Source organism: Hyperolius riggenbachi, chromosome 1, assembly GCF_040937935.1.
Source record: "Hyperolius riggenbachi isolate aHypRig1 chromosome 1, aHypRig1.pri, whole genome shotgun sequence".
Lineage (NCBI taxonomy): Eukaryota > Metazoa > Chordata > Amphibia > Anura > Hyperoliidae > Hyperolius > Hyperolius riggenbachi.
Window position 1 is genome coordinate 268,332,472 of NC_090646.1, and position 26,044 is coordinate 268,358,515.

At 45.1% G+C, this 26,044-nt stretch overlaps 1 protein-coding gene across 3 annotated transcripts in view; it reads left to right on the top strand.

Moving 5' to 3' along the window:
* Nucleotides 1–13,752: 13,752 nt before the first annotated feature.
* HPSE (heparanase) overlaps nucleotides 13,753–26,044 on the top strand; it is an 83,777-nt gene continuing 71,485 nt past the window's right edge. The window contains exons 1-3 of one of the 3 annotated variants that reach the window (XM_068233522.1): nucleotides 13,753–14,270; nucleotides 16,593–16,738; nucleotides 22,411–22,539. In XM_068233522.1, coding sequence (XP_068089623.1) covers nucleotides 14,080–14,270; nucleotides 16,593–16,738; nucleotides 22,411–22,539 — 466 coding nt within the window. In that variant the 5' untranslated portion in view covers nucleotides 13,753–14,079. The remainder of the gene's footprint in view (nucleotides 14,271–16,592; nucleotides 16,739–22,410; nucleotides 22,540–26,044) is intronic. The other 2 variants (XM_068233523.1, XM_068233521.1) reach the window with 2 other exon arrangements.

Below are 26,044 nucleotides of genomic sequence, written 5' to 3' on the forward strand. Positions count from 1 at the left end.
CCAGAGCGGGAGGAGTTTTGCAGAAACGCATACTCCTGGGGTGAGGCATTTTTTGGATTGTGGATGCGTTTCTGCCTCAATGTTAAGTATAGGAAAAATGCAAACCGCTCTGAAAAACGCCTGTTCAGAGCGGTTTTGCCGGCATTTTTGTTACAGAAGCTGTTCAGTAACAGCTTTACTGTAACAATATATGAAATCTACTACACCAAAACCGCTACACAAAACCGCAAAACGCTAGCTGAAACGCTACAGAAAAAGAAGAAAACGTTTCAAAATCTGCTTGCTTTTTGCGGACCTTCTAGCGGTTTTTGGTGTGCACCAGGCCTAACAGTAGGTAGTAGAAATCTGACGTTACCGACAGGTTGTGGAATAGTCCATCTCTTTATGGGGGATTCTCAGGTTGGCCTTTATTCTTTATAAAGACATTCCCTGAAAAAGATTTATACAAAGATGCTGGCCAGCTTCCCTGCTCACCATACACTTTTTTTGGCTGTTGGATGGAGCAACTGCCATTCACTAAGTGCATTTAAAAATAAAAAAAACTCTGAGAACCCCCATGAGAAGATGGGCTAGTCCAAAATCTGTTGGTAATGTCAAATTTCTACTTCTTACTGTAAGTGACAGCAACATAGGAGAAAAGTAACTTATGGCTCATTTTACTCTGGAAGAAACTTACTTCTTATTTGTATATGTTTACATGTATTTTAAGATTTTCACGACAGAGGTCCTTAACTACCTGCGGACCGACGCAGTTTAAATCTACGGCGGGCGGGTGGCGCTGCGGTTCTGACCGGACGTAAACTCTACGTCCCATTCACCACGTGCTCTCGCCGCTCTGTCCCCGCCGCAATGTGCTGCCCTGTCGTCTCTATGACGGCAGAGCACTGTGAGCCGGGCAGGAGCCGTTTTCATTCCTGTAAGCCGTTCCCATTTGGCTTACATTGAGTGACAGGGTCAGGAGCCAATGAAAGCGGCTCCTGACCAGTGCACAGCGCTCTGCCGTCATAGCGACGGCAGAGAGAGCAGCCTGCGGCGGGGACAGAGCGATGTGACCGGCGGGAGCGGCGATTCATCGAGAAGCGGCGGTTTACTGTACCAGCACCCTCTGGTCCTTAAGGGGGCAGAGGGTGCTGGTATTGAAGTGGTTAAAAGGGGAATAAATATGGCAGCCTCTATATACCTCTCACTACAGTTGTCCTTTAACAAACCACTTACAACTTGAATTGTAAAGTGTATAAACAAACCACTTACAACTTGAATTGTAAAGTGTATAAAATTGTAGAAAAGTCAGAAAACAATAGGCTGTCCCCTTTCAAATGGGAACATACATACTGTAAATGCCAATATACTTATGAATGACTTTTAACAAGACAGTACAGCAAGAAATATGTAGAGTATATCCCATGAATAACAGTAGACTGTATTCTGTATAAAACAATAGTCTAGAATAGATAATGAGAAGCAGTAGCGTAGCTAAGGAGCTATGGGCCCCCAGGGGCATAGCAATAGGGGTTGCAGAGGTTGCGACCGCATCAGGGCCTTTGGACTAGAGGGGCCCCAAAGGGCCCTCCCTCAACTACAGTATTGGCTCTCTACTGGTCCTGTGCTCGTAATAATCACTTCTATAGATACTCTGAATAGTGGTTATCGTTAACAAAGTGCTCCCCATCCCCTTCTTGCACCTCTGACACTGTCGTTGCCATTGGCAGGTTTTGGTGCGCCTTATCAATTGTTATGTATAGAGTGAGTGCATGGGGGCCCCAATGTAAAACTTGCATCGGGGCCCACAGCTCCTTAGCTACGCCACTGTGGGCCCCAGTGCAGGTTTTACGGTGCTGCCCATAATTATTCGTACCCCTGGCAAATTTGATAATAAGACTGTGTACAAGAGGAATTATTGTGGAAAAAAACATTTCTCCGCTTTTATTTACATTTTGAGCAAAAAGTGTCCAGTCCAAAATTATTCATACCCTTCTCAATAATCACTAGAAAAGCCTAGCTATTACAGCAATCAAACGCTTTGTATAATTGCAGACTAGCTTTTTCCATGTCTGCGCGGGTATTTTTGCTCATTCATCTTTAGCAGTGAGCTCCAAATATTTGAGGCTGGAGGGTCCTCTTACCAACATCATTGTGATCAAACAATTTAATTTTTGTTTCACAGAAGACCAGAAGTCTTCTCTGCCCAGATGAGCATTTGCATTGGCCAAGCGAGCATTTGTATGGCTTATCTGGAGAAGTGGCGGCAGTGTGCAGCGGCTTGAGGATGAGTGCACATACCTATCTTTTGCAGGTTGCTGGTCTGACACGTGATTTTTTATGGATTTAGTTTTTTCATTAGAAGAGCTATAATTCTTGCAACATATCTTTTGAGTGTGCTGATCCTTGTGGAATACAGAGATTGTGCTGCCACCGAGTGCTGTGGTAACTTGATCGTTAATGCACCTCAGCTGTGGTTAAGAGAGTGCGGACAGGTATCCTTACTTGTCATGCCACTAATGGGTTAATGGCCAGCATTGCCACTACGCTATTAATGGCGAAATTGTGGTGCACTACCTGCCAACTTTACCGTACTTTATTGTATCAGGACCAAAGTTCCCTTGATCATAGGTAACAATGCCAACACCTCTTCTCTGCGTGCCTCAGCCATGGATGCTTTATTGCGAATCCTGATCCCTGTGGGTGACAGTCTTTTCACATGTGCATGCAATTTGTTGCTGAAGATTACTGCATCAAACTAACACCTCTTTTCCATGCGCAGCTGAAGGTGGTGAATTCACTACCTGTCACATGCTCCCTTTTACTGGGTACATGCAGTAGACAGGTGGCCCCCCCATGAAGCTGTCATCTTCATATGCAATAAGAGACTGTGTTTGGCCGTCACATGTCAAACGTAACATGCACGAGATTACCAAATGCTGCCATTCAGGTGTATGTACTACTAAAAGGCACTTGTGGCCGGTAGCCAGGAGGCTGAGCTGCCTGACAAGGGCACATTTCAGCCTTGCATGGAAAAGAGGCCCTAGGCTACTTTCAGTTATGCAGATTATGTTGCATTGTGCATTACAAGTGAAGTACAATGCAAACAGTATATAAAACTACCCTTCACCACAACTGTAAACTCTTACATCATTTTGTGTACGTACAGCATGCCACAAGCCATTCCAAAGGTATCTACCGCGCATGTATGGGAAAAAAAGCGCTTGGAAAAAAGGGTGCAGGGAATTGCCACTAGTAGAATATCAATAAAATTAGCGATATTCTACTGCTGGATTCCAATAATAAAATATCGGTAATGCTTACTGATATTTTACTATGACTAAACCTAATCCCACTGTCACAGAACTCTCCCTCTACCGATGCCTGACCCTAAGACCCCCCGCCGTGGCACCTAATCCTACCCCCCATCCTAAACTTTAACCTCCTTTTTACTGCAAAGGTAAATTTTGGCCCAGTTTACCGGCAAGCAAGTTAAATTTCGGCGCCCGGAGGCACCTGATAGAGTCGCGGTTGCCGGGGGCTTGCAGAAATGCAAATTGTGGGATTGCATACATTTCTTCAATAGTGGACTCCGCTGTGTGCCCAAATGTCTATTCTTTGCCGCTAATCACGGCATATAGGCGCCTACGTTGGCGCCACTTTTTTCCATAGGGGCTCCTGTGCCCTTTTTTTTTATGTGAACTTACCATTACAATTTTAGCAATTATATTGTCCGCATACAGAGTGAAAATGTCCTTTAACCACTTGAGGACTCAGCCTTTACCCCCCCCTTAAGGACCAGCGCTGTTTTTTCCATTCAGACCACTGCAGCTTTAACGGTTTATTGCTCGGTCATCCAACCTACCACCTAAATGAATTTTGGCTCCTTTTCTTCTCACTAATACAGCTTTCTTTTGATGCTATTTGATTGCTGCTGCGAGTTTTACTTTTTATTATATTCATCAAAAAAGACATGAATTTTGGCAAAAAAATGATTTTTTTAACTTTCTGTGCTGACATTTTTCAAATAAAGTAAAATTTCTGTATACATGCAGCGCTAAAAATGTGGACAAACATGTTTTTGATGAAAAAAAACCCATTTAGTGTATATTTATTGGTTTGGGTAAAAGTTATAGCGTTTACAAACTATGGTGCAAAAAGTGAATTTTCCCATTTTTAAGCATCTCTGACTTTCCTGACTACCTGTCATGTTTCATGAGGTGCTAAAATTCCAGGATAGTATAAATACCCCACAAATAACCCCATTTTGGAAAGAAGACATCCCAAAGTATTCACTGAGAGGCATAGTAAGTTCATAGAAGATTTTATTTTTTGTCACAAGTTAGCGGAAAATGACAGTTTGTCACAAAAAAAAAAAAAGGTTTCCATTTCTGCTAACTTGTAACAAAAAAAAATGAAATCTGCCATGGACTCAACATGCCCCTCAATGAATACCTTGAAGTGTCTATTTTTCAAAATGGGGTCATTTATGGGGTGTGTTTACTGTCCTGGCATTTTGGGGGGTGCGGAATTGTAAGCACCCCTGTAAAGCCTAAAAGTAGTCATTGCACTGTGGGCCTCTTAGCGCAGTTTGGCTGCAAAAAAGTGTCACACATATGGTATCGCCATACTCGGGAGAAGTAGTACAATGTGTTTTGGGGTGTATTTTTACACATACCCATATTGGGTGGGAGAAATATCTCTGTAAATGACAATTTTTTGATTTCTTTACACACAATTGTCAATTTACAGAGATATTTCTCCCACCCAATATGGGTATGTGTAAAAATACACCCCAAAACACATAATACTACTTCTCCTGAGTACGGCAGTACCACATGTGTGGCACTTTTTTGCATCCTAACTGCGCTAAGGGGCCCAGAGTCCAATGAGTACCGTTAGCATTTCACAGGTCATTTTGAGAAATTTGGTTTCAAGACTACTCCTCACGGTTTAGGGCCCCTAAAATGCCAGGACAGTATAGGAACCCCATTTTGAGAAATTTGGTTTCAAGACTACTCCTCACGGTTTAGGGCCCCTAAAATGCCAGGACAGTATAGGAACCCCACAAATGACCCCATTTTACAAAGAGGACATCCTAAGGTATTCCGTTAGGAGTATGGTGAGTTCATAGAAGATTTACCCATTTCTCCCACCCAATATGGGTATGTGTAAAAATACACCCCAAAACACATTGTACTACTTCTCCCGAGTACAGCGATACCACATATGTGGCACTTTTTTGCACCCTAACTGCGCTAAGGGGCCCAGAGTCCAATGAGTACCGTTACCATTTCACAGGTCATTTTGAGAAATTTGGTTTCAAGACTACTCCTCACGGTTTAGGGCCCCTAAAATGCCAGAACAGTATAGGAACCCCACAAATGACCCCATTTTACAAAGAGGACATCCCAAGGTATTCCGTTAGGAGTATGGTGAGTTCATAGAAGATTTTTTTTTTTTGTCACAAGTTAGCGGAAAATGACACTTGGTAAAAAAAACCCAATAAAATCATTTTCCGCTAACTTGTGACAAAAAGTAAAATCTTCTATGAACTCACCATACTCCTAATTGAGTACCTTGGGGTGTCTTCTTTCTAAAATGGGGTCATTTGTGGGGTTCCTATACTGCTCTGGCATTTTAGGGGCCCTAAACCGTGAGGAGTAGTCTTGAAACCAAATTTCTCAAAATGACCTGTGAAATGCTAACGGTACTCATTGGACTCTGGGCCCCTTAGCGCAGTTAGGGTGCAAAAAAGTGCCACACATGTGGTATTGCCGTACTCGGGAGAAGTAGTACAATGTGTTTTGGGGTGTATTTTTACACATACCCATATTGGGTGGGAGAAATATCTCTGTAAATGGACAAATGTGTGTAAAAAAAATCAAAAAATTGTCATTTACAGAGTGATTTCTTCTACCCATCATGGGTATGTGTAAAAATACACCTTAAAACACATTGGTCTACTTCTCCCGGGTACGGCGATAGCACGTGTGGCACTTTTTTGCAGCCTAACTGCGCTAAGGGGCCCAACGTGCAATGACTACCTTTGGGCTTTACAGGGGTGCTCACAATTTAGCCCCCCCCCCTCCCCACATGACAGGACAGTTAACAAACCCCACAAATGACCCCATTTTAAAAATAAGACACCACAAAGTATTCCATGAGGGGCATGGTGAGTTTATAAAAAAAAATCTTTTTTGTCACAAGTTAGCAGAAAAGGATACTTTGTGAAAAAAAACAAAAAACAACAATTTATGCTAACTTGTGACAAAAAACAAAATCTTCTATGAACTCACCATGCACCTCACGGAATACTTTGGGGTGTCCTCTTTCCAAAATGGGGTCATTTGTGGGGTCTGTCCTGGCATTTTAGGGCCTCTGCAATCATTACATGTATGGCCAGTATTTCTGCTATACTCCTTATATTGGGCATACAGGTAGTGCATTCTGGGCTGAAAGGAAAAATGAACGGCAAACATCCCTTCATTCGCATCGATCAATGTGGATGAACAAATATCTGCCAAAAAATGTGAAACAAAAAGAAAAGAAAGAGGGACATAGGAGCTGCCACCCCAAAAATCCAAACCCACCAGCTCGTATGCCCAGGCAATCCTGATTTATTCATCCACATTGATCGATGTGAATGGAGAAATCATTGCTTGAGTTCTTTTTTGATACAAAGTGCTTGCCAAAGCATATGAATCCCCAACACCACACCTTGGCCCATATGCCTCGGCAAACGTATCTTTTTTACTGTGGAGGAGAAATCTCGTCCTACAGCGCTGCATGCACTGATTTTGCAGTGATCCCCAACCCTGTCCTCAAGGCCCACCAACAGTACATGTTTTGCAGGAAACCACAAACATCCACAGGTGAGGTAGTTAGTGTCTCAGCAGAGCTGGTTAACTACCTCTGTGGATTTCCACAAAACATGCACTGTTGGTGGGCCTTGAGGACAGGGTTGGGGATCACTGGATTTTGTGTAACCTGACAGAAGCGCAATGCTTCTGTCAGGATGCACCATCAGTGCTGCAGCTGATTGGTCGGTCGGTCGGTCTGGATAGAAAAAAGAGAGAAGAAAAACGAAAAAAACAAAACAAAAAGGAGGGGAAGGCGTCCGCCTGGACATAGGAGCTGCCACCCCAAAAATCCAAACCCACCAGCTCGTATGCCCAGGCAATCCTGATTTATTCATCCACATTGATCGATGTGAATGGAGAAATCATTGCTTGAGTTCTTTTTTGATACAAAGTGCTTGCCAAAGCATATGAATCCCCAACACCACACCTTGGCCCATATGCCTCGGCAAACGTATCTTTTTTACTGTGGAGGAGAAATCTCGTCCTACAGCACTGCATGCACTGATTTTGTGTAACCTGACAGAAGCGCAATGCTTCTGTCAGGATGCACCATCAGTGCTGCAGCTGATTGGTCGGTCGGTCGGTCTGGATAGAAAAAAGAGAGAAGAAAAACGAAAAAAACAAAACAAAACAAAAAGGAGGGGAAGGTGTCCGCCTGGACATAGGAGCTGCCACCCCAAAAATCCAAACCCACCAGCTCGTATGCCCAGGCAATCCTGATTTATTCATCCACATTGATCGATGTGAATGGAGAAATCATTGCTTGAGTTCTTTTTTGATACAAAGTGCTTGCCAAAGCATATGAATCCCCAACACCACACCTGTGCACCGATTTTGTGTAACCTGACAGAAGCGCAATGCTTCTGTCAGGATGCATCATCAGTGCTGCAGCTGATTGGTCGGTTGGAAAAAAAGAGAGAAGAAGAAAAAAAAAAAAAAAAAAAAAAAGCAAGCAAGCAGCAAAGCACTTCAATAACATTAACTTTTTAAACTTTATTAAATATGTTCAAACCAAACAATAACATTGGTAACCAAATATTAACTTTTTTGCTTACCTGTTTTTTTTTTGTTTGTTTTTTTACCTGCGAGCTGAGGATAAACTTCTCCTCCCCCATGGGTCAATGTGCAAAGTGCAAATCGCACAGATATGTGGCGAAGTACATTATGCATTCTGTCCCAAGTGAAAGGAGAGGTTTCTGGCAGGCCAGTGTATTTGGATCTCTCAAAACCTGATGTTTGGGTTCACACTGCATACTGGCCTATCCGGTCGGTCGAGCCCGCCGCACCGTCTCGCCCAAAATAGATCTTCAGGGAATACCACAAGAGTAGCATTCGGCCTAGTAATTAACTGCGTCGCCGTAGACTAACATGACTTCCGGGCCGACCCAAATTGCCGCAGAAGCCACGCAGTAACGTAGGCATGCACTAGCGTTAAGTCAAGCACTTCCGGCGTAGGGGGGGACCGCAAAGTGTGACTTTTGCTAGGCAATTTGCCCTAACGCATCGCGCCAGTGTGAAATAGCACTGAGAGACCCTTGTGTGCCTACTGCTGTGTCTGTAGTTCCCTAGGTTCTAAAAGTGTGCCTTCTCGTGGTACCTCTCATAACACTCCCCTAGGCATAGGCCAGGCTGGTCAGGACAGCGGGGACAGTAAACGGGGGTGTCACGCCTTATTCCAGCCTTGCTGCAGACACGACATCTTTTTCTGGGGTTGCGTTGAGTTGGGGTACTGGGAATCGGGTAGGCGTAATGCCTTCCATGCAGCCGGCTAGTTGCATTTGGGGGTTGGGCTCTGTCACCTTCTGGATAGAGGAGTGCCGAAACAATGTCTTCCTGGAATTGAAGGAAAGATCCAGTTCTCCCAGCCTTTTTACCTGCGAGCTGAGGATAAACTTCTCCTCCCCCATGGGTCAATGTGCAAAGTGCAAATCGCACAGATATGTGGCGAAGTACATTATGCATTCTGTCCCAAGTGAAAGGAGAGGTTTCTGGCAGGCCAGTGTATTTGGATCTCTCAAAACCTGATGTTTGGGTTCACACTGCATACTGGCCTATCCGGTCGGTCGAGCCCGCCGCACCGTCTCGCCCAAAATAGATCTTCAGGGAATACCACAAGAGTAGCATTCGGCCTAGTAATTAACTGCGTCGCCGTAGACTAACATGACTTCCGGGCCGACCCAAATTGCCGCAGAAGCCACGCAGTAACGTAGGCATGCACTAGCGTTAAGTCAAGCACTTCCGGCGTAGGGGGGGACCGCAAAGTGTGACTTTTGCTAGGCAATTTGCCCTAACGCATCGCGCCAGTGTGAAATAGCACTGAGAGACCCTTGTGTGCCTACTGCTGTGTCTGTAGTTCCCTAGGTTCTAAAAGTGTGCCTTCTCGTGGTACCTCTCATAACACTCCCCTAGGCATAGGCCAGGCTGGTCAGGACAGCGGGGACAGTAAACGGGGGTGTCACGCCTTATTCCAGCCTTGCTGCAGACACGACATCTTTTTCTGGGGTTGCGTTGAGTTGGGGTACTGGGAATCGGGTAGGCGTAATGCCTTCCATGCAGCCGGCTAGTTGCATTTGGGGGTTGGGCTCTGTCACCTTCTGGATAGAGGAGTGCCGAAACAATGTCTTCCTGGAATTGAAGGAAAGATCCAGTTCTCCCAGCCTTACTGTAGAGAACAAAGCTGTTGTACATCGCCAATTGAATTAAATACACAGACACTTTCTTATACCAGCGTCTGGTTTTCCGGGAAATTAAATAGGGCCCTAACATCTGGTCATTGAAGTCCACCCCTCCCATGTTGGCATTATAGCTGTGGACGGCGAGGGGCTTTTCAATGACCTCTGTTGCCCGTGTAATTTGTACTGTCGTGTCTGTGTGAATGGTAGACAGAAGGTAAACGTCCCTCTTGTCCTTCCATTTCACCGAGAGCAAGTCATCGGTACACAAGGCGGCCCTCTCCCCCCGTTGAAGTCTGGTGTTAACGAGCCGTTGGGGGAAGCCCCGGCGACTAGGCCGCACGGTGCCACAGCATCGGATTCCTTCTAACTTTAAGTGCTGAAAGAGGGCCACACTTGTGTAAAAGTTGTCCACATAAAGATGGTACCCCTTCTGGAACAAGGGTGACACCAAGTCCCACACAATCTTTCTACTGCTCCCCAGGTAGTCAGGACATCCGACCGGCTCCAATTTTGAGTCTTTTCCCTCATAGACCCTAAAACGAGATGTATAGCCTGTGGCCCTATCACAGAGCTTATACAGTTTCACCCCATACCGGGCGCGCTTGCTTGGGATGTACTGTTTGATGCCAAGGCGCCCGGTAAAATGTACGAGGGACTCATCTACACAGATGTTCTGTTCAGGGGTATAAGCATCTGCAAATGTGGATGACAGGTGGTCTATGAGGGGCCGAATTTTGTGAAGCCGGTCATAAGCTGGGTGGTCTCTTTCATGACAGGTGTCGTTGTCATTGAAATGCAGGAAGCGCAGGATGATCTCAAATCGCGTCCTGGACATGGCAGCAGAGAACACGGGCATGTTATGTATTTGGCGTGTAGACCAATAAGAGCGCAATACATTTTTTTTAGTAATACCCATGTTGAGGAGAAGGCCCAAAAAAAATTTAAGTTCGGAAACTTGGAGTGGTTTCCACCGAAAAGGCTGGGCGTGGCAGCTTTTCGGATGGGCGGTTATAAATTGTGTGGCATATAGGTTGGTCTCAGCCACAATTAAGTCAAGGAGATCCTGGGTGAGGAACAGTTCAAAAAAGTCTAGGGCCGATCCTAGTTCAACTGTCTCCACCTGGACTCCAGACTGGGCGGTGAAAGGGGGCAGTATGGGTGCGGCGGGATCAGGGGAATGCCAATCAGGGTTTGCCAGCACCTCTGGAAAACCAATGGGAGTACGGGCCCGTCTACTTGGTGGCTGCGGATCGGATCTTAATTCACGTACCACCGAACCAGTTTCTACTTCCAGGATGGTGTCCGCCACTTCATCAGGGTCTTCTGCGGAAGTACTGGTGTTGATAGGTCCAGGAGATGCTGCGCTGCTGGTGCATGCCTCACCAAGAAAAATCAGATCAACGCCACTCTGCTGCCCTTGAGACTGATCTTCCGCCACCTGCAGTCCAGTGACATGGGGTGTGGTACGCCTGGCTCTAGCCGGGACCTCAACCTCGTCATCGGAACTATCGGTCAGAGAGCCACTGCTGTCTACAGGATCGTACTCTGAACCCGAAGATTCGTCGAATAAGTCGACCCAATCATCCTCATCCGACTGGTCCATGTACCTGTAGATGTCTTCATTGGAAAACCTCTTTTTTGCCATGGTGGCCTGCTAAATTTAGGAGGTATTCCTCTGAGACTACCCAGGAAAAGAGCACCTACCTAGCGAAAGGGAGTACTTGAGAGGTAGAAAGCTGTGGTCACTGAGTTTAGATAAAAAAAAATCAAAACTGATGTTTACAGTGCCACAGCTTGTGTACAGTGTTTTTTGCAGTGATCAGAAAAAAGAAATTTCTGTCACTGCGGTGGGGCGGGCTGAACGCAGTGCAGGCGAACGATCAGGTCTGATCGGGCAAACACTGCGTTTTTTTGTGGATCCTAGAGACCCTAATATAGATCTGACTGTGATCACTAATAATCACTTACAGATACTATATAGTACCAATGCTGATTAGCGACAGTGATGACGCTAATTAGTGACTGTGGTGCAGTGGGCTGAGCACTAACTGACACTAACAACCCTTTTGCTTAGCTAACTGGCCTAACTGTTTGTTACCACTAGTGATACTAAAAAAGTTTTTAGATCACTAGGATAGTGATAGTGATGGTGATGGGGGGGGGGGGGGGGGTTGGGGATCAGAGAGCAATCACAAATAATCAAAAACAATCACGAGACAATTACAACACAATTACAGCAATCGGCGCAATCAAAGCCAATCACGGACCAATTGAATCCAATAACGTGACAATCAAAAACCAATTACGTGACAATTGAAGCCAATCACACGACAATCGATGCTAATCACAGGGCAAAACAGCCAATCAGTGGGCAATTGGCACAATCAAAACCAATTACGGGCAATTGAAGCCAATCACGCGACAATCGAAGCCCAATTACGTGACAATCGAAGCCAATCACACGACAATCGATGCCAATCACAGTGCAATTGAGACAATTGTAGCCAAACAAAGCACAATCAAGCCTTACAGACAGGAGATAAGATACACAATGGCAGGGGGAGAATACACGCAATCAATGAACTAGGACGGTGTGGGGAGGATCGGAAGGGGTGGGGGGTGATCAGATACCCCTAAGGGGTAGTTGGGGGTCTAATCTGATGGATAGGAGTGACAGGTGGTGATAGATGGGTTATTGACGGGTGATAAGTGGGTGTTTACAGGGAAAAACAGATGTAAACAATGGACTGCTGATGTGATCAGGGGGGGTGTCTCGGAGGGATCTGAAAGGGTGGGTGGGTGATCAGAAGCCCCTAATGGGCAGTTGGGGGTCTGATCTGATGGGGGGCAGTGGCAGGTGGTGACAAGGGATGATTGACAGGTGACGGATAGGTGATTGACAGCTGATCAGCGGGCAATTACAGGGAAGATAGATGCAGTATACGGGGGGGGGGGGGGGGGGGCATCTGAAGGGGTGGGGGGTGGTCAGATACCCCTAAGGGGCAGTTGGGGGTCTGATCTAATGGGGGGCAGTGACAGGTGGTGACAAGGGATGATTGACAGGTGACTGATAGGTGATTGGCAGCTGATCACTGGGGAGATAGACAGATGCAGGGGAGATAGATAGGTTCAGTATACAGGGGGGGGGGGGGGGGGGTCGGGGGGAGATCTGGAGGTGTGGGGGGTGATCAGATACCCCTAAGGGGTAGTTGGGGGTCTGCTCTGATGGATAGAAGTGACAGGTGGTGACAGGGATTTATTGATGGGTGATATGGGGGGTGGTTAGGTCTGATCTGCGGGCTGCAGGGGGGTACAGGGGGGTGTCTGATGGGTGCTGCGGGTGATCGGGGGGTCTGTGGGGCTCCTAAGATGTGTGTGTGGGTGTGTATACTGTGCCTGCTCTCCTCGCTGGTGGTCGATCGCTAAGTGTGACCACCAGCGGGAGGCAGGCAGTATAATACAGTTTGTTACGTAAACAAACTGTATTATACCTGTTCTATTGGCCGATTTGAATTTTTACAGCCCGCCGGCGCTGCTGATTGGCCGGCGGGCTGAAGTCACATGGGGGCCGAAAAGTGTGACGTAGCGATCGCGCGGCTGTAGCGTTACTTAGGCTGCAGCCGGCGACGCAGTACTGCGTCGCTGGTCCTGCAGCTGCCACTTTGCCGACGCACGGTATAAGCGTGCGGTCGGCAAGTGGTTAAAGTGTACCAGAGCTCAAAAATAAAATGATTTTATACATACCTGGGGCTTCCTCCAGCCTCATCCGCCTGGATCGCTCCCACGCCGCCGTCCTCCGCTGCCCGTAGCTTCAGGAACCTGGTCCCCGCACTTCTGTCAGTCGGAGCCAGTCTAACGCAAGAGAGTGACAGTACTTTCAAAGGTACTATATGCATCGTAACTTGTTACATTGCATGTCTAATGTACTATGTAGTTTTCAGCAGTGTTGCATTACGATACTGTTGCAATGCAATGGATATGGAGTGCAATAAGCCTTACTGAGTACCTGAGTAAACACAATTTTTAGGCATCCTGTATCAAAAAAAGCTACAGGGCTTTTTAAAGCATATGGCAACTCTTAAAGTATGTTGATGTTATAGCATATGTCAAGTAACAAAGGTATGCCTTTCACCTGGTGATGCTAGTTAGGTGTAGTGCATACTGTGTACAGGGTGTGGCTAGCTATTTTCATGTGGGCCTCCTCCCATCACCTGTCTCCGGTCAGGTGACTAGCTAGAGCAGTGCATTGTAACTATATGTACAGCTAAGCTTTTATTTACACTTGCAGATCAGATAGAAGTTGTTTTCTTTTACCACTCGTTTGTGAATAATATATAAGGAAGTTGAGTTTAACTTTTAACTCAATTAGGCAACAGAGTGGAAGCAGTAGCTGTGTTACACAAAGCTTACAGAAATGAGTGTGGTTTTATAAACAAAGACTGCTTCCTCTGTGTTTTAACATGTCCCAGAGAGGAAATCAATTCTTCCTCATTGCTGGCTGAAGTGCTTGTCCGCTTTAGGAGGCTTCAGCTCAGTGCAGCCCTACAGACAGGAGCTGACCAATGCATTACCTTGTGTGTGCTGTGATTCTGGCTGCTGGTGTGTTGAAAACAGGCAGCTACTCTCTGGAGAATACAGTGGAGCTGGATCTACAGCTGACAGCTAGTGGGAGACCTCCCTTAAACCCAAGATTCCTTTCTGTTACTATTGATGCCAGTCTTGCTTCTGAGCCAAAGTACATTGCTTTCCTTGGGTGAGTAACATCCTGTTGTCTCTGTCATTTGTAACTTCCTAGATGCCAGTCTCTTACAGGTATAGCCACAGCTTATGAATTGTTACCAGTGGCGTAGCTAAGGAGCTGTGGGCCCCGATGCAAGTTTTACATGGGGCCCCCCAAGCACTGGCTGGCGCACCAAAACCTGCCAATGGCAACTACTACAGTGTCAGAGGTGCAAGAAGGGGATGGGGAACAGTTTGTTAGTGATTACCACTATTCAATGTATCTATAGAAGTGATTATTATGAGCACAGGACCAATAGAGAGCTAATACTGTAGTTGAGGGAAGGACCTTCGGGGCCCCTCTGGCCCAAGGGCCCTGATGCGGTCGCTACCCCTGCACCCCCTATTGCTACGCCCCTGATTGTTACCTAGGAGATACTCTTTGTTTTCTTTACTATAAACCTCCTCATCCCCTGGATGCTTAAATGGGATTTCCTTCATCTGTCAAAGCTCAGCTCAAGCAAAGAACAAAAATAAATAGCTATCTATCTAACATTAGAGAGGGCCCAGCGCTAGTTTAGTTTATAAATAGTTTGCACCACTATTTATACCCTCAATTTTCATAGCGGGTAGCCCAGGTGCCCGCTAATTTAACAGGTGCCTGCGGAAGCTCTCATTTTTGCCTACAGTCCTACTTGTAGCAGGGGTATTTTAGTGTTAGGAGGAGGGAAGCTTAGGGGTCCAGGCTTAGGCACCACTGGGTGAGGTTAAGGGTATCGGCAGAGGGAGGGTTCTGTGTGAGAGTAGGTATAGGTCATAGTAAAATATCGGTGAAGAGTAACATCATGTTAATATTGCAATTATGTAATAGAATATCTGTTATTTTAGCCATATTCTGTGAGGCACCTTTATTATATGCTCGCCCCAGGGGTACCTGTAATATTGCTAAATTTCACATAATCAGCATTTAGGGCCTTTGATTTGCCTGCTTTTGAATGGAGATGTAAATACTCTGTGAAAATTAGATTTGGGAGCTGCCGTTTAATAAATCAGCCGCTGGTTAATCAGCAGCTCTAGGATCTGATTTGCTACTGCAATGTTCTGCTTTAAGCCTACAACTGTGGTTCACGTACAATAAAAAATTCCCATTTTGGGCATCAACATATGTTGCTGACAGTTCCAGAAAGTGTTTTTAATTTGATGCTCCTGACTATCTCCTCATGGGGGGGGGGGGGGGGGGGGGGTTCTCAGGGTTTTCTTTATTTTCAAATATACTTAATTACTGAACGGCACTTGCTTAGTCCAATTGCCAGAATAGCGTGGGAGCAAGTAGACTTGCCATTAGGCATGAGGGCCACAGAGCTCCTGCGTTTGGATTCCAAATTCCACCCTTGTCGCCACCTATAGCCAACGCTCTCCACATTGCGTTCTGCCTTTCCAATGCTTACTCCTTCAAACCGAGACCTGCAACTTTTAATTTGAATTTAGAATCTGCACACCGGAGCTCTGTGAAGCTTATCCCTACTAGCTATCCAACATCTCTTGTAGAGATCCTTGCCAGGGAGTGCTTTTTATAGGCCTGCATGAGGACTTGTCCAAAAACCTGTCAGTAAGGGGTAACTAACCAACAGATTAAAAACCCTTACTACTGTATAAGTGACCACTAAATAAACATAAACCCATTTACGCTGGAGACACACCACAGTGCCCTTTTTGGATCATTTTTCTTTTTTAAAAAAAAAACCTCACATTGACTTGCATTTATTGACTTGCAGTAAAATCACAGCTATTTTGCCAAGATTTTACTGCAATTTTAAATAAGGTTTTTGTCTTTTGTTTTAATCACAGTGGGACGGTATGGTCGCGCGTTTTAAAGTTTTATAACGCAGCTTACCGCACTGCAATGATAATCCTATGGGCCATTCACAGTGCGACGTTAAAATCATGTTAAAAATGTTGCGTTGTGGTAAGTCGCTGCTTGCAATGCGTTACCTCTTAACACAGACACGTTGCGACTTTAACGTCACGTTAAAACGCACCGCCCCACTGTGAATACAGCCTAAACAAAAATGATATGAAGAGTGCTCTCTTCTTAGTGCCCCTTTTAGCTCCATGCTGGAGAATATTTAGGTGTTAAGTTTGAGGTTACATGTACTGCATGGTATGTTGGCTTTAGGCAAAAATTTTAAATTTTAATTAGCACACAACATAAAGGGTGAAGGACAAAGTTAGTTGTGACTTTTACTGTTGTCCTATCCGAAATGGCCTAAGTATCCCTCTCAGGACAATTGTTCTTAAGTTCTATAACTAATATGTATATTTTTATGAATTTACAGCATTTATTCTTTCCTCGTAGGTCCCAGAAGTTAATCACTTTAACCAGAGGTTTATCTCCAGCTTTCTTGAGATTCGGAGGAACTAAATCGGATTTCCTCTTTTTTGATCCAGCAAAAAATGCTTCAGCAGAGGAAGACATTCTCTGGGACAAATCAACAAACCAAGGTTACTGTGCTTACCCAGTGCAGCAGTGAGGCGTTGTGTGCTTCTTAAAGGGAAATGCCATTCTTGTTGTGACCATAAACATAATTTGTGCTACATACGTAAATCTTTTAGGCATGTTTTCACACTGCTGTCAATTCACACTTCTAGAGTTACCATACATCCCAAATGTCCCTCTCTGGGAGAAATACAGTACTGTATTCTGTTAGAGCCTGTTTACTCTGCTATGTAATCCGTAGTGTTTCCCCACAAGTGATTGGAGTGGGGAAATGCTGCCTATGCTGCTAATAGCCCTGCTGGCTGAATCCCATGCTGGTGCGATTTTGGAGGGCATGTTGTATTTTACCGCACACACCCAAATCCCTATATGGGATCATGGCAAACCACAGGGATTCGGATGCTTACTTGCATCACAGCTAGTGCTGGCATGTGTCATGCAAAAAGCACGCTAGCTCAGTGGAAACCGGCCCTTAAAGTGACTCTGTAACAAAAATTAGAACGTTTTTTCTACCATCCTACAAGTTCCTAAACCTATTCTAATCTGTTCTGGCTCACTGCAGCACTTTGTACTATCACCGTCTCTGTAATAAATCAATGTATCTTTCCCCTGTCAGACTTGTCGGCCTGTGTCTGGAAGGCTGCCAACTCTTCTGTGCTGGTCTGTTCCTCTATGCACACTCCAGTGTGTGTTTTATTTACATAAGCCAGCAGCTTCTCTGCTATCTTATCAGTGATAGAAGAGAGATGGATAAAAATCCTCCTCTGTTAGGCTGTGAAAGTAGCTGGCTGACACATACTGAGGAATTACAAACACAGGCACATTCAAAGCTGTCTGCAGGAAGCCTGTAATGTTCAGTGCATGAGAGAAGAAGGGGACAGAAGGTAAACACACAAATGATCTTTTGAGATTCAAAGGGAAAGCTGTATACAGCCTGCTTGTGTATGGATGTATTTTCTATGTGTGGACATATTGTACATCAATCTACTTCCTGTTTTGGTGGCCATTTTGTTTGTTTATAAACAAACTTTTTAAAACTGTTTTTGACTACTTTTAATGCGGCGGGGAGCGGCGAAATTGTGACAGAGGGTAATAGGAGATGTCCCCTAACACACTGGTATGTTTACTTTTGTGCGATTTTAACAATACAGATTCTCTTTAAAGTGCACAGTGTCTTTCTACTTTCTAGTCTATTGAGAAGTTATTGAAAAATTTGATATCTGTTAATATATGCTTCGCTATTCTAGAGGATGTTACTCTTTCTCATTTCAGAAATTTGGTATGTGTTCCACATGCAGTTCAATGAGACCTTACACCCAACTGTGCTTGCCAACACAGGTCACATGTGCTACCAGTACAGGTCCATACCACAGGCCATATCTTTGAGGCCCACCGGATTTCAATAAGTCTCTGTAAAGTGACAAACACAATGAAACTCTGTAAACATAGCCAAACACTATTCAATTTGCGCTACATCGGTTAAATGATCAATATCTTCTGCATATTGATTGTTTACCTGTTCTACCATTCAGATATTAGACAAGATTTCAGCCGAAACCTTGTCTAGCAACAATTATGTCCCTGTCCAATGAAGTACAAAGAAGTGTCCTACAGTCCAGCAAAACCAAAGCAGGTAATTTGGGTGCTGGCAGAGCTTTGGTAAAATGGATGTCACATAGACCACAATGTTAATTGCGCCTACAGCGGCCCCCAGTGGGTAATTTGGGCAATGGTGGTGCCCGATAAATATGGTAATTAGGCACCACAGATATTAGCAGAGGGTGTTTTAAAAGGTAATGGTGGTACGGAGATTATAGCTGGGGAGTCGGTTAGGCATTGATAGAGGGTTCAAGTGAGAGTAGGGTCAGGTTTAGTAAAGGTAACATGGGTAAAAAAATTACCATGGACAATACAATAGTAGACTACCAGTAGAATATTGGTAATTTTACTGATATTCTGCTAACTCTTTCCCTAGCACCCAAATTAGCCCAGCACCCTTTTTAGATGTAAGCCCCCAGAACACCCGCTGGGATCGATTGAGCACAGAATGGACAAGTCTGATAAATATTTGATTGATATTTCAATCACAATATTGATAGGAAATGCCATAGCTTTAACAGATTTTCATTAGGTTTGATGTGTATATTGAATCTATTTTCTAATGGACCCAATTCTGGTAGGGTTATCAAACAAATTATCTCATGTTAGGTACTTTACCTCATGAGGTAATAACATTTAGTAATTCTGGTAGATTTTAGTCATGTTTTACCTCATGAGGAAAATTTTAGTCATGAATTACCTCATGTGGTACATTGTGAGGTAATCCATTTGGTATTTTTACCTCAAGGTGGAATTCTCATGGAAAATAGAGGGTAGTTTAGGGTATAACTTTGGGACTAGTTTGGACCAGACAAGCATAAGTGTCCCCAGTATGGTTGAGACAGGCATTAGTGTCCCCAGTAGAGTTGAGACAGGCATTAGTGTTCCTAGCATGGTTAAGACAGGCATTAGTGGCCACCAGTATGTCGGGCATCTCCCTCCCGATTACCCCCCACCCCCTTCACTCCCTGATCACCTGCAGCGCTGTGAGATAGGAGCATGACTAGTATTGCTCACCATTGCGCTCCCTCTCCAGAGATGATCGCAGAACTTCCACCTCCTCCTCTGCTGTACAGCTCTGTTCACAATACTGGGGACAAAGCTTGATGACATCATCAAGCCGCGTCCCCAGAATTGAGAACAGTAGCCCGGAGCTGTACAGCAGAGGAGGAGGTGGAAGTTCTGCCATGATCGCTGGAGAGGGAGCACAATGGTGAGTAATACTAGTCATGCTCCTATCTCACAGCGCTGTGGGGAATTGAGAGGGGGCATCGGTAGGTAGCAGGGACGGAGTGGCAAGGAGCGGGGGGGGGGGGGTGTTAAAAGAAACACAACTTTGAAAAAGCCCAAACATTTCTGTTTTCCTCCTTCTACCTCCCTGCCTGCCTGCAGCGTCCTCCCTCACTGCCCTGTCCACTCGCTGCCCTGTCTCCATCTTTTTCTCTCCGTCTGTTTGCCGCTGTACTCACTCCACCTACTGAAGAGGCCAAACCCACACATGGGTATCTGCAGTGGCGCCAAAATCTCCCTACTTCAGCCCACAAGCAGCAGTACTGCACGTAACAGTCGGGAAAATACCACATTGATTTAACTGATTTCCGCATGCTTACCTCACAATTACTGCATACTTTCTCCCTCTGTCGGTAATTTAACAAACTTCAACCGCATGCAGAAACATGTACCAGAATAAAAAAAACAAAAAACAAATACGGTATTTTCCCGACTATTATGTATTTACCGCAAATCCCTACCAGAATTGAGGCCAATCTGTTTAAAAAAGTTGAGTAGTGTATGGCTGCCTTTAGTTAATGGGAAGTTAGATCTTCTTGTCTTATGTCGCCATGCTACACAGTCCAGCGTCCCCAGTAAGTCCGAACAACTTGTTTATATCAAACAATGGTTGATCTGGCATATTCTGCTGTTTCTCTTTTTATATGTCATAGAGGGCGAGAATACTGCTTTTTTATATGTTTTGAGGGCATACTGTTTATTTTGTTGGTTTTCATTGTTCATATTTTGTTGCTTCAGTTTTCATTGATTCTTTTACTGTGTCATTCTGCTTGTTGCTGTTTTCTTTGTGTGACTAAAGCTTTGAATTGTTTCACTCGCTAGCAGCAGAATGGAATGAGGATAAAGCAGTACAGAAACTCAGGCTAAACAGCTCCCTAGCATGTATTGTAGGAAAGAGTTAATGTGTGGGGATTTTTTTTCCTATGAGAAATCCCCTAGTTTAGCAGTCTTATGCTGTGTAGACATTGTCATTTTCTGTCAACCACATGCTCGCTAGAGATCAGGTGACCGTTTGGGACAAATCCATGTATGGACACGTAACCAAAGTATCCTGTTCTGTTCTATGGAGGGGGGGGGGGAGGCGGGGAAAGTCAGGTAGATGGTACTCCACTCCAGGAACTTCAGTGGACGTACAGTTGCAGTCAGACAACAGCCAACCGGTGTGCCCAACGACAGAACAGGAGGCAGAAGACATCAGGAGATACCCATACACACTTTGTATCCCTGGATACATTATGCGTATGCACGGTTCTCAAAAGAATGAACCGCCCACATAACTCTCACGGCTACAGGAGGGCAATTGAGAAGGACGAACGGATGGGACCACGCATGCACTGTTGCCCTGAGTGAAGTTTCAGTCACAGCTCTTCTGGAGCTGCCAGGGGGAGAATGGAGGAGACCCAGAGGATGCCAAGGGACGTGACAGACTGGTGGGGGGATGCTGGGAGAAGCCTCAGGTGAGGCAAAATACCCAGTTTTGAATTCTGTTCAGTTATGCTTTAAAGTGACACTGAAGCAAAAAAAGAAAAAAAAATCATAATGAATTGGTCTTGTAGTAAGGATAACTGATAGAACATTAGTAGCAAAGAAAATAGTCTCATATTTTTATTTTCAGTCATATAGTGTTTTTTTTTTTTTTAAATAACATTGCATCATTCTCTAATACTTGCAGTTTACACACTACACTCAGCATTCTAAATGATAAAACAGAGCAGGCTAATTACCTTTTCAACTTTCCTCTGCAGAAAAGACAGTTGAGATAAGTGCTTCAGAAGACAGGGCTGTCTACAACCAAAGGTTTACTCTGCGACAGAGCTCGAAGAAGCTCTTTTGCATAGATAATAACTGAAGTTTCTTAACTCTTCCGGTACTGTCTGGAAAGAATATTCAACTCATATCTGTGCTACTAATTTTTTATTTCTTAGCTGTACTACACATACAAATCAATATATCATAAGTTTATTTTCACTTCAGATTCCCTTTAAGGCCTAGATGAACTTAAACTTAACGGTATGTCTTTGAGATGTGGAAAACTGTAGTGCTTGGACGGAACCCACACAAACACAGGGAACATATATATTCCAGGCAGACAGTATCCTGGCAGGGGTATGAGCTGTATAATTTATCAGTACAAAACGAACAACTTATTTGTTGTTGGTTGTTTTTTTTTTTCTGTTACTGTTATGGCCCATACTCATGGGCAACTTTTTGGCATGTCGCTAGCACACGGGAGCGTGTGCGCGACATGCCGGCGACAGCTCGTCGCCAGGTCCCTCCGCATACACACGGCGGAGGGACCTGGCAACTGATGCGGCGGAAGCTGTCGCTGTTGTCCCTCCCCCCGCCGGAAGCGCCGTCTATTTGCTATTATGTTGCTGTCGCTAGTCCGCGTACTCACGCGGACTAGCGACAGTTGCGGCGGAGTTGCGGCGGCGACTGTCGCCAGGCGATTGAACGTTTCAATCGCCTGGCGACATCAGCGACGGGCGACAGTTCGGGATGCGCGCCCGTGCAACGCCGCATACTCACGGGCGAACTGACGCCGCAACACGCGTGCGCCGCGTGTTGCGGCGACAATTGTAGCCCGTGAGTATGGGCCATTAAGAGAGAGTCACTCCCTGTCCTCCATAACCACTGTCCTTGAGATAGGAAGTGAGGGGAAATCAGACAGAAATACCTGACAGTAATTAGTCCTTTTCTGCTAACAAAAACTAACATATGGTAGGTGGAATTTTACTTTAAACAGAATTATTAGTGAATTTACAACAAAAATGGTTTCTCTTTTCAGCAAATTCATGTAAAGAAAACAAAATCCCATCTATGGTGCAGCAGAAACTTCAAGCTTATTGGCCATTGCAAGAACAAATAATACTCAAGGAGAACTTTCTCGGAACCTACAAAAACTCTACAATTACAAGTAAGACAAATCTGTAAATGGCCGGATGCTTAGCTGGGCTTTCTTTGTAATGCATGTAGGGCTTTATTTTTCTGCCAGCTATGGAAGAGATATAAAGCAAACACTTGGGAGCACCCTCCAGGCTCAAAAATTTAAGTGTGTGCCAAGATCCCAGCCCCTATACCACAAGGGGTAAAAATGCAACAGTTCCTAAAAGGATCGGCACCACACAGATAGTTGCATTCATAAGCTCTTTTTGAATCTTTATTGCATTAAAAAAATGACAAGGCAGCGACAGCCCGCTGTTTCGGCCTAGTGTGGCCTTCCTCAAGATGCCAATGTAGTCAAATGCATCACATACACATCATAACAGTAGTTATATACCCCTAACCACGCCCCAAAAGGGGCAGAAACCATCCATATGTGCAGGTGTGCGGAAAACTGTCGGACCTGATGGGAGACTGAGATAAGCAGCAACAGTGCCAATAACATTTACTATAAGAACTCACCAATCAGGAGGACTCTCCCATAAAATCACCCTCAGTACGCCAGCCTGTCACGCATGGGGATGCGCATCACGCTCCCATCCCCGCTGTATGTACAGAGGCAGGATGCGGAAGATCGTCACCCGACACGAAACCCGGTCAGGTGACTCTCCAGGAGCCAATCATCTGCGCCCCCCTGCGCTCCAATAGCAAGCCACTGAGCTCGGAGTGGAAGGGCAGGAGGCGTGTCACTAATAGCTAGGAGCAGCGTCATGCATATCAGACGCGCTCCCATGACAACAACAAATAAATAAACACACGCCATACTCACATGCCCCCTCCGAGTTACAGATGAATTAAATGAAAGAGAGTCCATGTTAAATAGATCCGCACATACTGCACCTAAGGGAAACATATAAAAACATGTATCAATAAAGATAAAGAGATTATTTACAACCCAAATTTCATATTATATTATACAGAAAGAGCTACAACAATGTTTATCCATAATAATTACTATATACAAAAACGTGCGCTGTAAGGCGAATATGGGGACACTGCTGATGTACTACATCAATGAACTCATATAGGCTCTCACGCGGCCCCCTCCACACGCAAAAGATATCGTCTATAAATCTCCACCAACAAATAGAATGTCGGCGGAACATGGGATTCAAATATATAAAAGTTATCTCAAATAGACCCATGAATAGATTTGCGTAGGAGGGGGCCACGTTTGAGCCCATAGCTGTCCCCCGTTGCTGTCCATAGAAGCGACCATCAACCTCAAAATAATTAAATTTCAAAACGATTTCCAATAATTGGATCAGAAATTTCCTCTGAGCAAATGAACAATCAGTCTGAACCATTAGAAACCAATCCACAGCCTCTACACCTCCATCATGTGGGATGGAGGTGTAGAGGCTTTCCACATCCAGTGTCACCAAGAGATCACTCTCTGTGGATATATTTACGTGGGGATGACTACGCAGCGATTGAAGGATCGCATATCATCGCACAAATCGGCTATTAGGGGTGAATTGACTGATCAGTCTGTGGCAGAACATTTTACTAGGTGTGGCCATGGGGTGTCCCAATTAAGAGTGATGGCCATAGATGGGGTTCCCCCAGGTTGGAAGGGTGAGGATCGACAGAGAGAACTGTTGCGCAGGGAGGCAGGATGGATTAAACGCCTAAATGCTATGGGTCCAGCTGGCCTTAATCGAGAATGTGACTTGAGTTTTTGTATATAGTAATTATTATGGATAAACATTGTTGTAGCTCTTTCTGTATAATATAATATGAAATTTGGGTTGTAAATAATCTCTTTATCTTTATTGATACATGTTTTTATATGTTTCCCTTAGGTGCAGTATGTGCGGATCTATTTAACATGGACTCTCTTTCATTTAATTCATCTGTAACTCGGAGGGGGCATGTGAGTATGGCGTGTGTTTATTTATTTGTTGTTGTCATGGGAGCGCGTCTGATATGCATGACGCTGCTCCTAGCTATTAGTGACACGCCTCCTGCCCTTCCACTCCGAGCTCAGTGGCTTGCTATTGGAGCGCAGGGGGGCGCAGATGATTGGCTCCTGGAGAGTCACCTGACCGGGTTTCGTGTCGGGTGACGATCTTCCGCATCCTGCCTCTGTACATACAGCGGGGATGGGAGCGTGATGCGCATCCCCATGCGTGACAGGCTGGCGTACTGAGGGTGATTTTATGGGAGAGTCCTCCTGATTGGTGAGTTCTTATAGTAAATGTTATTGGCACTGTTGCTGCTTATCTCAGTCTCCCATCAGGTCCGACAGTTTTCCGCACACCTGCACATATGGATGGTTTCTGCCCCTTTTGGGGCGTGGTTAGGGGTATATAACTACTGTTATGATGTGTATGTGATGCATTTGACTACATTGGCATCTTGAGGAAGGCCACACTAGGCCGAAACAGCGGGCTGTCGCTGCCTTGTCATTTTTTTAATGCAATAAAGATTCAAAAAGAGCTTATGAATGCAACTATCTGTGTGGTGCCGATCCTTTTAGGAACTGGAGCTATGGAAGAGAGACTTGTGGAATTAGATGCAGTAGTCCACAACAAACATTAGGGCTCGTATGCAATTAATGTTTTCTTTTAGTTGATATTTTCATGTCTTCTCATAAAATACATTTTAAGCCACCAACAAGCAAGAAAATACTCAAAATAAATTTCATAGTACTTTTTCATCAACTTTGGGTACTTTTTCAATTGTAAAATGCTGAAAATTTAGTTTAAAAAGATGAAAAGTATCTCCTGAAAAAGTTAATTGCATATAGGCCAAGGTCCCTTGAAGCCCATTACCATCTTATAGCTTAAAGAGACTCTGAAGCGAGAATAAATCTCGCTTCAGAGCTCATAAATAGCAGGGGCAAGTGTGCCCCTGCTAAACCGCCGCTATAGCGCGGCTTAACGGGGGTCCCTTCACCCCCAAAACGACCACTGCGACACTTGGTCGCAGATTTGGTCGTGATTTATTGCTTCCTGGAGGCAGGGCTAACGGCTGCAGCCCTGCCTCCAGTCGCGTCTGTCAGCGGCGCATCGCCGCCTCTCCCCCGCCCCTCTCAGTGAAGGAAGACTGAGAGGGGCGGGGGAGAGGCGGAGATACGCGCTGACAGACGCGCGTGGGGCAGGGCTGCGGCGGCTAGCCCTGCCCCAACCAGGAAGCGCTCCCCGGGTGTATCGAGGGGGATTTGGGGGTGAAGGGACCCCCGTTAAGCCGCGCTATAGCGGCGTTTTAGCAGGGGCACACGTGCCCCTGCTATTTATGAGGTCTGAAGCGAGATTTATTCTCGCTTCAGACTCTCTTTAACCACTTCACCACTGAGGGGTTTTACCCCCTGACCACCAGAGCAATTTTCACCTTTCAGCGCTCCTTCCATTCATTTGTCTATAACTTTATCATTACTTATCACAATGAAATGAACTATATCTTGTTTTTTCCGCCACCAATTAGGCTTTCTTTAGGTGGGACATTATGCCAAGAATTATTTTATTCTAAATGTG